General features: G+C 35.5%; 2 protein-coding genes across 2 annotated transcripts; one reads left to right on the top strand and one right to left on the bottom strand.

The window, feature by feature from the left end:
- LOC18785578 (methylsterol monooxygenase 1-1) lies at nucleotides 416–2,597 on the top strand. Its single transcript, XM_007219005.2, has 4 exons — nucleotides 416–998; nucleotides 1,360–1,682; nucleotides 1,852–1,999; nucleotides 2,115–2,597. The coding sequence occupies exons 1-4, from the start codon at nucleotides 669–671 to the stop codon at nucleotides 2,160–2,162; spliced, it is 849 nt and encodes a 282-aa protein (XP_007219067.1). The 5' UTR covers nucleotides 416–668; the 3' UTR covers nucleotides 2,163–2,597.
- Nucleotides 2,307–7,892, bottom strand: LOC18785683 (transducin beta-like protein 2). The gene is made up of 10 exons (XM_020557847.1): nucleotides 7,485–7,892; nucleotides 7,148–7,253; nucleotides 6,648–6,708; nucleotides 6,236–6,531; nucleotides 4,918–5,057; nucleotides 4,621–4,695; nucleotides 4,044–4,134; nucleotides 3,347–3,547; nucleotides 3,045–3,089; nucleotides 2,307–2,818 (listed from the first exon to the last, which is right to left on the bottom strand). Exons 1-10 carry the CDS (start codon nucleotides 7,692–7,694, stop codon nucleotides 2,733–2,735), a joined length of 1,311 nt encoding a protein of 436 aa, XP_020413436.1. The 5' UTR covers nucleotides 7,695–7,892; the 3' UTR covers nucleotides 2,307–2,732.

Genomic DNA, 12,253 nt, shown 5'->3' with positions numbered 1-12,253 from the left:
ATGACTAAATCACTTCCAATTTGTTTAAATTTTTTTACACCTATAACCTTTAAAGCGTGACCTAGAAAATGAATGGTTCATTAAACCACATTGGGGTAGGCAGCTGCCTAACCTGCCCTGGCTGTAGGACCAAGGTATAGTTAGCATTCATCTTGAATATATTTTAATTGAGTGTGGTGCATGAGTATTAATTGATTTTGGTTTAGCCATAACATCTTCTATTTTGGGTTGAAGTTTAGGAGATACGTGTGCCACTAGAACAAAACACGAATTAAAAAATAGATGAACTGATGTTAAGTATTGAGTTATACACTGATCATTACATTAGGGTTAACTAGTAGAGATGATACTAATCCAAAATGGTACTACCCAAACACGTATAGAACTGCCACTATCGAGTATTTGTATCATTTCAACTCAACTTATATATCACCTCTCTAGTATAAGTAGACCTGTAGATGTGAGTGTAGATCTCACCTCAATTAGCTAAAAAAAAAACACGACAGATAGAAATAGAAGCACTTCTATCTCTGGCCGGATTTGGCATTGTTCGTATTCAATGCCTAATTATTTTTGGTCCAATATGTTCTTATAGCTTGGGATTTCCTTTTATCTTTTATATAGAATCCTTCACATATTGAACACAAGTTAAGTAAACAAAAAAAAAAATGCTGCCTCATCAAAGCCTTGAAGAAGCAGAGGAAGCCCTTGGCAGAGCTCTAAGTGTTGCAGAGAAGCTATGGTTTCAATACTCAGCTCAGAAACCTGATTTCATCCTCCACTGCCATAACATTCTCTTCGTGATGTTGTTCTATACCTTAGCTCCTCTTCCGTTCGTGTTCATAGGGCTTGGCTGGTTCAAGAACATGGACAAGTTCAAGATTCAACCGAAAGTTAACGACTGTTTCTCTAACATGTTCAAGTGCTATAAACATGTCATGCGCACCTTTGTTCTTGTCGTTGGTCCTCTGCAAGTCATTTCATACCCCACCATCCAGGTATTTACTTATAGCAGCTTTAAGCTTAAAACTCCAAAAAAGATGAAGCAAAAAAAAAAAAAAAAAAAAGGAAATGGGAAAATTGGGTTATGGAATTTTGTTTCATACTCACTAAGTTGTTTTTTATTTGTTAAATGAATTTCGTTCCAAACAATTGCTTGCTTAGTTCATCAAATTTTCGTTCGACATTTTGAAATCTAATGTTACCTCTAAAGAAAAATTATTATTAAAAGAAATTTTCCTCAAAAAAATCTCTTTCCTCTTCTTCTTCCTCTACCATGACCAGATGACATGATCCTTTGATCAGACCATAACGGCTGGCCATGCCACCACTATTTTGTTGAATTGAATGTTATTGCAGTGGATAGGGATTCGGACGAGTTTGCCATTACCATCCTTGTCGGAAGTATTTTGGCAAATAGTGGTGTATTTTATTATAGAGGATTTTTCAAATTATTGGATCCACCGGATGCTCCATACAAAATGGGCCTACAAAAAGATCCATCGGGTCCACCACGAATACACTGCTCCAATTGGGCTTGCAGCACCATATGCCCATTGGGCCGAGATTTTGATTCTGGGCCTTCCATCATTTCTCGGCCCAGCATTGGTTCCGGGGCATATTGTCACGTACTGGTTGTGGTTCATTTTCCGGCAATTGGAGGCCATCGAGACTCATAGCGGGTATGTAAGCTAACCTTTTTTTTATGTATGCTATTGGCTAGAGCAGTTATCTTCGCCCCTGAAATTTAATAGGGCATGTTATTAGATCCTAATGCAGTATGCCAAAATACCGAACAATTCGATTTTTTCCTTACCAACAATAAATAACGTACATATGTATACGATACAGGTACTTGTTACCTTGGACTCCAACAAAATACATCCCATTTTATGGTGGTGCAGAGTACCATGACTACCACCACTTTGTTGGGGAGCAGAGTAAAAGCAACTTTGCATCGATTTTCACTTATTGCGATTACATCTATGGAACCAATAAGGTTAAAGATTCTTTCTTTCATGTTTAGTTTTTACTCTTTATCTAATTTTGTTTAACTTGAAAATGAAACAGTTAAAATTGTGTAGCACTAATGCAACAATTGTGTAAATCTTCAGGGATATCGGTCTCACAAACAAGTCCTTGAGAAGGTTAAAAGTCTCTAAGACCCTTCTGCATCAAAGTGATTAGGTTTTGTAATTCTGTTTGTAAAAGGAATGTTGGTGGTATTTTGTCATGAAACTTATACGTATTATAAGCTACAACAGTGGAGATGTAACCTATTTTATATCAATAAAGCTTCTAATATATATTTCAAATAGCTTGATGAGAATTGCTTTTCCAAAGTTTACAGGGAAGGGAAAAAAGGCTAAAAAGAAATTAGAACTTTCGGTGTAAAAGCACTTTCTGTACATGAAAAGGAAAACTCAAACCAATCAATTGGTCTAGTTCCTTGTGCAACATTAATTCATCATCACCAAAATCTCTGAAATCCAAGTGTACCAGTGAAACAACACTTTTCTTTTTCTTTCTTTTTTTCTTCTCAGTATGAACGCTCTAACAAGTTCAACGATCTACCTTTCAACTGCCACGAGAAGAAGCTTTCATGAAGTTGTTAGAACTACTTAACCTAGGGCCTAGAACTTACAAAACATTTCTCGTGCCGTTGCCAACCAGGTCAGATCAGGAGCTCCTACATGCCTCGCATGAGCTCGTTACACACCTACAAAATTCCTTTATGGTGCAGGGAGAGATGGAGCAGCCCACAGTTTTACCTTCTTATCAATACTTGATGTGGCCAAAACCAATACTTTCTCATCACCTATAGAGAGGACAACACAATGTTATTATCTTCGAAGCAACAATGAAAAAAAATAATTCCAGCCAGATTGTATTTAATTGGATAGTCTTGATTATTTAATCTCTCCAAGTTCCAACAAATCAACAATCTTATCCTCGATGTCACACCATTAATTCGACTGTCCAAGTTTTTGGTCAAAAATTGGTCAATGAAAGACAACTTAAAACATTTAAGAGAAGTGTTTTACCCATTGGAATCGTCTTGGGTGCCCATGCAATGCATGTGATGTCACCTGCATGAAAAAGAAAGATTAAAGAAGATTCACAATGACACTATCTTTGCGATAACAATCCAAAGCTCCACGACAGTCTGAATAGCAGTTATATTATAGAAGCTAAGGAACCATTACTAGGCCATAGGAACCATAATAGATTGGGTGTCATAATATAGAAGCTAAGTGTTAATTATAAATTAGCTAATATGATATTAGAGAACCACGAAGGTACATGGAAATGCTAAAGAATAAAAAAACTCAACACTCAAGCGTACCTTCATGGGCTTTGTCAGCTGTGTCCAAAAGCTTTCCAGTTTCAACACATAGCCACTGTAGTGTTGTACCATGAGTTGCTGCCAATATTTTTCCATCAGGAGATAAACTAAGACGATCATACTGCACAGTTGCACCACCCAAATCAAGTGGAATTGGAAACACCTTCAGAGTTTTCGGATCCTCATCCATATGATATCGAACTTTGAGAGAACAGACAACAAGAAGGTTAGTATGGCAAATTAAAAATACCAACTCAATCTATCAGAAACAAAACCACCCATAAATGTAAGCAATTTTTGTAAGTGCCATGCAGATGAATAGTTACATTTAGTATAGAACCAATTCAGGGACCATTGCTCCAAATTAGCCGAAGAAATAAAAATTCCATAATATTATATAACTCAACTGCAAGACCGACCATATTAAGTAACATAATTAATGGAAGTGTGTTCTCTAAATTTGAGCATATATGGCAACAAGAAACTGGTGCAAAACACGACTCAATTTTTATTTTAATTCAGTTGAATTACTATGTCTTTCTGTATTACTGTGTTGATAAGGCAGTTGATATATACTCCATGTGTCAGACTAAGATTACATGGGTACATGGAGGGAGGAGGCTGTTTTTGCAATTAGCTGTTATACATGACAAAGACAGCAAATACACAGAGCATAATCTTACTAAGTTATACATACCATTGATATTCCAAATTCTTATTGAACCATCTTTGGATGCTGTGATAATTTGTTCTGAGTTAGGAGTAAAGCATAACCAAGTTACTGCACTCTGAAAAACAACCAGATGGCATTAAGATATAGCACATACAATCAAGCATCAATCAAAGAATTGCTGAAAAAAAAAGAGAATCAGAAGTTGTACAGCCCAAAGAATTCAAATATACTGATTATTAAAAAGTTAAGAAATTGTTATTTGCAATCCAAAAGTAGCTTTATGCACTCCTTATATGTGAGTGCAAGGACTGTGGGAAGCTACATTCAGAGTGAATATATTATCTCCTGAAGAAAATAAAACTAGAAAAAGATTTTGCATGTTTAAAAACAGACAAAACATCGAAAAATATAGTTCACTGAAGAAATGGGACAACAAAACATACTAAACATTTCACCTTTTTTTTTTCTTCCGGTCAATGCTAAACATTTAACTTGATCTCAATTAGTTTAAAAAATATAATGGAGTCGACAGAGAGGTTTTGTGAATACATGCATTAAATCAGATTATGTAATTGCATTGTACATAAAACATAAAAGAAACCTTATGCCCTTTAAGTTGCATAGCTTTTGAGACCTCCTTGACTGAACCATCCTTTGAATATACAATCTCCCACACCTGCCAAGAAAATCTGAGATGTTAACAAGCCTAATTTAATTGTATACCATAAAGCACCTTATAGCTCTAACATGCCAAGTAACAGCGAAGTTGATTACAGTATCCAGAAAGTTACTGATGCAGACACAGGTACAGAACTTCTAACATTTTGGAACTTTGTTTACATACCCCATATTTCTGGTGGACTTTGACTCAACCAATAGAAAACTTATAGATAATTACCTTCACGTCTGCAGTAAAAGCAGCTGCAGCAAGGAAACGCCCATTTGGTGATAAAGCAGCCATGGTGTTTTTCAACTGATTTGTGTCAACATGCCCCAAAATCTTGCCGGTTTTCCCATGCCAAAGTATGATGTCAGTTCCTAAAGGTAACAAAAAATAAGAACCACAAGGAATGTATGATGTCAGTTCCTAAAGGTAACAAAATATAAGAACCACAAGGAATGGACATTCTATCAAGGGCAACTGTGCAGAAATATCCAGTATTCATATTGAGATCATAATCTTGATGGTCCATGGGCAATGTGAAATTCTAGTATGAATCTTGGATGGGGCATGAGATATCGGGCCAAAAAAAAGAAGGAAAAAAACAGTATCAAGATTGAGATGACAATCTGGCAGGAACATTGAAAGATAATGCATTTCATTTATTGGTGATATAATCCTCAAAGAAATATCCTCATTTAAGTAATTGAGGTACGAACATACATACAGGTAGATGGGACCTCTTGAAACAATTAAGACGAAGAGGGCCAACCCGGTTAAGCATAGTTGCATACTCATTGAAATGAAAAAGGAAAGGGATACCACTGATTCCTTGCTACAAGTGTAACCATAAAGGTTATTTCAGTCTGCATGTATGACAGCTAGAGACAGAGAGGACTAAAGATAGATCGGTGAGTTGAGGGAATGAGAAATGCTGAGACAGAGAGGTAAGAGCGAGACAATGGCATTGTAACATTGATGCTGGGAGTGGTTGAGAATTGAGAGAGGGGAAACTGCAAGACAGGTAGGAAGCAGCTGAAGGGTGGAAATTGCGAGGGAATGGCCGGAGGAGGAGAGGCGGTGAGGTTGTGACTTGAGAGGCAGGAGAAGGTGCCATAGATAGTAAAATGAAAGAGTAAAATAGATTTAGAGAGTTTAAGGTTAAGCCACTGATTCAGAGTGGGGGAGTGTATGGTAAAGGAATAGGAAAAACATTTTGAAGCATAACTTGAAATTTTTAAAAGCATTCACTTTGGGTTCAGTTTGTGGAGTTCAAATTTATTTAATTTTTTAAACCTGAAACCTGAACCGATCTTACTGGATTTAATGGTACACCTTATTCAACCCTTTAAAGGCTAGGAACCAAAATTTCTGAGCAACCACTTTCTAGCATCACAAGATTTCAAAAACCATTAATTAAATCAGTCAAGGAAACTCAAATATCCTTTCAATAGACAATTATTTAAGTGTGTCATTAAGTGACATAAAGTGAGGAACATGTTGAATAAAAGCATGCGTGCAATTTCAATTGCAGGATAAGAAAATAAGAAGATACCTTCTGAGCATGAAGCAACAATTGTACTCCCATCAGCACTCCCATAACTTGCGGTGGTCCCAGATAAGGTGAGAATACCTAATTTCTCGTGAACTTTGTGATGTTCCCACTTGATTTCAGGCAGGGGAAGCTTGGGCTGCTGCTTTACTTCCTCAGAAGGTTTGGGTTTTTCCACCCCATACATGTACAAAGAAGAACCGGAAAGACTTTGAGAAGCAGCAACTAAAGATAATCCATCATCAGAAAATGAAACTGCAACAGGATGACCTCCAACAGGCAAATTAATTCTCAGAAACCTGTTGAAAATGTTGCAGAATTTGATAAATGAAAAGCAACGGAACTAATGAGCATAACTAACATTGCAGTGTTATCTGGTAAGTGGTAATGTACAAAGGGAACTTGAAATTCATACTTGAAACTTTTACTCGAAGCATCATCCAACTTGAATATCCTGAGCACTCCATCCGCACAAGCTGTTTGTAAGAGTAGGAAATTGTAAGTAATTGAGATATAAGCACAAATCACAATCAAATCCATCCACCACAGTATGCAAGTATATAACACATATGTTGTTGCAAACTGATTGACTTCTCAAGCAGGAAAAGGATCCTTGAACTCAGTAGCTTGCTACGGTTTGAATTATATTTTTTTTTTATCACGATTCACAACTATTTTATTACTTGGTGAATTCATGCCAACTATATTCAACACAAACCTTTCGCAAAGCACTCGCGTACACAAAGACACAAACAAGTAAGAATACACGATTCTAGATCATCCAAAACCAGCAACACGTTTCTAATATTGAGGTCTGCATCTCAGTCTAATACTAGAAAACGTCCTATTGATCCTCTAAAAAGACAGCATATGGGATGCATTAAGCTTGAAAAAAGTGAAATTTGATTGCATTACCTGTTGCCAAACTCCGCCCGTCCGACGAGAAACAAAGGCCAGTGACTGCATCTCCATGACCTTTCAAAGTATTCACGTCCAACGGATGATGTTTCTTATTTTGATCCTGCATTTCATGATCCAACAGATCAATATTAAAAATCAAATTCACGTCAGTCGATCCTAAAGCAAAGAAAACTCATTTTTACCAAAAACAACAAATTAGTGTTCCATAGTTTTGCTGTAATAAGGGTGAGTAACATGCAACTCAAGAAAACGGAAAATCATAAATTTTCTCTCGATTTCTCGGCATCCAAACACAGAATTTAAAGACACGTGAAAAGCGATTGGGCGTTACCTTGTCAGAGGTATGAGAGTGAGGTTTGGCATGAGACTTCTTGGTCTGGTGAGGCTTGGAGGGCTGCTTTTTGGGGTCCGATTGGAGCTCCGGTTGGGAGATGGACTGAATTTCGGAGCTCCGTTTCCGGAAGTAGTTACCAAAAAAGGCTAGAGCGATGACAGCGCCGATCAGAATTGAGAGCACCGCAATCAGAAGAACCGGATCCATTGGTAACCGAAGAAGATTGGCGCGTGAGGGTTTGGATACGGTGACGATGAACAGAATGCGTTTGGAGAAATGGAAAAATGGGAGGAGGTGTAGATAGCTTGATACCGATGAGATGCTCCAAGCTTCGTACAGAGAGAGACAGTGGGTTTTGCAAATTAATAAATAGATTTCAAAAAAAGGAAAAGGGTTTTTCTTTTTCATCGGATGGAAAAAAAAGGAGGTTTATTTTAATGAATAAAAGGGTTTTTAAATAGGGATATATGATTTAGACTATTATCCCAAAATTCCGCATACTTAATTTAATCATTTTTCTATCTACCACCAAACTACTTTCCTTTTTAAAGTTTTTATTACTACACTATATTTGTCATCAATGCACTTATAATACAGAAAATCCTAGGAAAATAAAGTATGATGGGCAGGTGTTATTTACACTCTTATGGATTATATTGAAATTCAAATGCATTACAAAACTTCCCAAATTCCTTTGATTATAAACAAACAATAAAAAGTTGTTTAGCAAAACATTTTCAGATAATTTTCTAGCAAAATGTTTCTTCCAAATTGGAGCCTTATTAGTGCTTTAGTTGTCAACCTAACTTATAAGATGCAGTGGCGGAGTGAAGTGGGTCAATGGGGTCAAACAACCCTATATCAGTTATGGGCAGGCACGGTCTTATAGGCATGCTAACCTGGGCTATAGCCTAGGTCACTTGATATTTTATAGCTCTAATTAATACTCCAGACCACCCAAGCAAGCCCCGCACACCCCTATCCTATCTAAATAAAATTCTATTAACTAGCGCATTAGACCATCCTTTAGCTTAGCCAACCCCTGCTATTCGCCGCAGACCATCCTTTAGCTTGATTTGTGGAATTATCAAATATGATTTGCAATTAATTTTGGTATTCTTGCTTGTATCAATTTGTTCATAATATAGATAATGGATCAATAATTAGTTAGTTTAACTTTGTGAAGACTGTGAAAGTTGCAACTTATATAAGTGTTATTTATATATTGAATTGCATGTTTATTTCTTGACTTTTTTTCTTACTAGTTTCTATGTACATGTGCTATATGCATTTTGAGGGGTTAGGCTTATTATGTCCCTCTGTGTATGTTTTTTGTTATAAATGAAATTTGATTGTATCATCGAGTTTTCTATCCTTTTAGCAGGTTTGTAAGTAAAGTAAATTTAACCCACCCCATTTTGAAATTCTGAATCCGTCCCCACTAGCGAAGCTAGAAATTTTTTCACAGAGGTGCAATTTTGGCCAGGATGACTAAAGAGTTTAAAAGCTCAACGGACTAAAATAATGTTTCAATGGTAAAAGCCCACAACCAATGGCGGAAACATATGTATGGCAGGTTAACTATGTAATCAAATTTGAAAAAAAAAAAAAAACTATGTAATATATATATTTTAACTATATAATCTAAAATGAAAAAAAGAACTTTGATTAATGGGGAGTTTATTTCATCTTTCCTATCGTTTGAAAAAAAAAAGGGAGTTTATTTCATCATAAAAATATAACGGGAGTAATTTCATTTATTATTTATTTAGTGCCCGTTTGGTATTGCTTATTTAGGGTGATAAGTGATTTTTAAAAAACCCGTTTGGTAAACTATGAGAAAATCACTTATTGTTAAAAATTACTGTGAAATAAAGCTATAAGGGAAAGCAGCTAATAAGGTACTTTCATTTTCTGATTATGCAAGATTCAGTTTCGAAGAGGTGCTGGGTCTAATGATTATATGTCAATCATTTTTTTATTATACGAGAATCCATACCAACAACACTTTTAACAAAAAGTTTACCAAACGCCAAAATGCTTTCTCTCATAGTTGATTTCTCTCACAGCAAATCTGACAGCGATTATTTTCACAACACAGCAATGCCAAACTGGCCCTTAATAGTAAGTCGGAAATTCAAGGGGTTTTTGAAAGAACCGTGCATTCATTTTCAACAAATGCCTTTTTGGAAGACCCAATTTCAAAGTTTTAATTTATTATTTATTTGATGATAAATTGGAAGTTCAAAGGGTCTCCAATTTCAGGGCCTCCATTGCTCGCTCCCTCCATCTCTCTTTCTCTCCATTGCTCCCTCTCCTTCCATCTCTCTTCAATAGCCTACCCTCATTCTTAAGTGGATCCGCCATTGTGCGCAGCACAACAAGCCTTGGTTTTGGTTGAGGCAATTCATCGAACAGGTTGAGTGCACCACCCAACCTCACCAGAGGGGCAAGATGCAGTGCCTACAGAGGCTATTCCGGCAAAGGGAGGTGCAGCTACACCTCCTTGCGCCTTAATAGGTCTGTCAATGTCCATCCTTGTCAATGGAAAATATATTTATATAATTTATAGATAAATTAATAATTTTTTAAATGACTTGTTAAAGTCATGATATTATAATATCAAGTCATAAATACGAGGCATCTAAGTCATACAAATAAAGGGATCTATTCATTCATAAGAAAAAGAAATTATTTCGTGGATTGGATTGACTGTCTATAGCTCCATTGCGTGTGCTCGGGATAGAAGTTTTGTATAAATGAAACTTCGGGGTCATAATTTGCTAAAGGTGCGACCCTTGAGCTGCCCACCATCTGCTCAATTGTTCCTCGATATTTAATTTACTCCAATATCTCAAATCAAACAATTGAAACCCCAAGAGCATATTACATTCCATACAATATATATACATATATATATATAATAAATAGCAAGGATTTGGTTATATAGCTGCATTTCACAGTAAATATAATGGGCATTATGAGTGACTTGTTCCGCATGTTATTCACACTAGCCCCTTGACACATGCTCACGCATGTGCCAATTGGTTTTCTTTTTCTTTTTATTTTATTTTTAGAATTAAGAAAAGATAACAGGGTAGTTATGTTCCATAAAAGTAGGACCTATTATCTTATTTTGTTTTTAATTTTAATTTTTTTAATATTAAAAAATATGAATTTACCATATTATCCTCATTTAATTAATAATTTCAATTCTTAATGTTTGAATTAACAAAGGGCATTTTCTGGTATTTTGAATGTTTCACCATTTTCTGCATTTTGCTTTATATATATAGATGACAGGTACTTTTTTTAAGTACTCCAAATTTGTGATTATTAAAAATAGAAATGAGAATAACAATAAAATTGCAAATTTTAAAATTAGACCAATGGATGAACCTTAACTTATCTCGCGTGTTTAATTTACTCCAATATCTAAAATCAAGCAATTGAAGTACTATTTGGCAAAAAAAAATAACAATTGAAATACTAGATTATATTATTTGGCAAAAAAAAAAACAGATTATATTACATTCGTTACAAAATATCTAAATATATATTTTCTGGATAAATAACAATGATTTGATTATATTGCCGCATTTTACAGTAGACATAATGAGTGATTTCTTCCGCATTTTGTGATTATTAAAAATTAGTCTCTCTGCACGCGCTTGTGAGAGGCTTTTTTTTTTAAAAAAATTAAATTTATTTTAGAATTAAAAACGATAATGGGTAGTTGTGTTCCATAAAAATAGGATCCATTATTTGATTTTATTTTTAATATAAAAAAGTGTGAATTTACCATATTATCATCATTTAATTAATCATTTCAATTCTTAATGTTTACATTAATAAAGGGCATTCTTGGGTATTTTGAATGTTTCACCATTCTCTGTCTTTTGCTTTATATATATAGATAAAAATGAGAATAAGAATAACGTTGTAAAATTTAAAATTAAACTAATTATAGTTAATGAACCTTAAATTATACTACCAAGGAAGTTGCTACCCCAAAAGCAAATGGCAAAATGAGAATAACCCAACTACTTGTGTGACCTCGAACCTACGACCAGTCAGTTAACAGCCGACCGCTCTACCACTGAGCTACTGAGGAACAACAGGAGATTAGATCTCATAGAGTTCAATTCCCGTTCTCAACCCATGACCAATATGAGCTCGAAGTTTCCTTTGTAACCCCCGGAACTTCTTCGTAGCGGCTCCGCTCCATGCCTCATTTCATAGGGAACCTCAAAACGGGTCTATTTCATTATATTCCATCCATATTCCAATTCCATTCATTTAATATCCCTTTTGTGTCATTGAGATAAGAGATGTCGTTTCTAGTCTATCTCTTTCTATTTCTATATATATGGAAAGTTAAAAAATCATCATATAATAATCCAGAAATTGCAATAGAAAAGAAAAAAGGGAGGTTTGTGATGATTTTAAAATCTTTTATACTAGGTAATCTAGTATCCTTATGCATGAAGATAATCAATTCGGTCGTTGTGGTCGGACTCTATTATGGATTTTTGACCACATTCTCCATAGGGCCCTCTTATCTCTTCCTTCTCCGAGCTCGGGTTATGGAAGAAGGAGAAGAAGGAACCGAGAAGAAAGTATCAGCAACAACCGGTTTTATTACGGGACAGCTCATGATGTTCATATCGATCTATTATGTGCCTCTGCATCTAGCATTGGGTAGACCTCATACAATAACTGTCCTAGCTCTACCGTATCTTTTGTTTCATTTCTTCTGGAACAAT

The sequence above is a fragment of the Prunus persica genome, chromosome G2 (genome assembly GCF_000346465.2).
Source record: "Prunus persica cultivar Lovell chromosome G2, Prunus_persica_NCBIv2, whole genome shotgun sequence".
Classification (NCBI taxonomy): domain Eukaryota; kingdom Viridiplantae; phylum Streptophyta; class Magnoliopsida; order Rosales; family Rosaceae; genus Prunus; species Prunus persica.
Note: the sequence above shows the minus strand (reverse complement) of the source record. Positions and strands in the feature narration are given on the sequence as shown.

Excerpts from the sequence above, each read along its gene's own strand:
- LOC18785578 (XM_007219005.2), top strand. The coding sequence starts at position 669 with ATGCTGCCTCATCAAAGCCTTGAAGAAGCAGAGGAAGCCCTTGGCAGA. Across the intron at positions 999-1,359 it reads TTTCATACCCCACCATCCAG|TGGATAGGGATTCGGACGAG; the intron begins GTATTTACTTAT and ends ATGTTATTGCAG. Across the intron at positions 1,683-1,851 it reads GCCATCGAGACTCATAGCGG|GTACTTGTTACCTTGGACTC; the intron begins GTATGTAAGCTA and ends TATACGATACAG.
- LOC18785683 (XM_020557847.1), bottom strand. The coding sequence starts at position 7,694 with ATGGATCCGGTTCTTCTGATTGCGGTGCTCTCAATTCTGATCGGCGCT. Across the intron at positions 6,709-7,147 it reads CGGGCGGAGTTTGGCAACAG|CTTGTGCGGATGGAGTGCTC; the intron begins GTAATGCAATCA and ends TCTTACAAACAG. Across the intron at positions 2,819-3,044 it reads ACCCAAGACGATTCCAATGG|GTGATGAGAAAGTATTGGTT; the intron begins GTAAAACACTTC and ends TCCTCTCTATAG.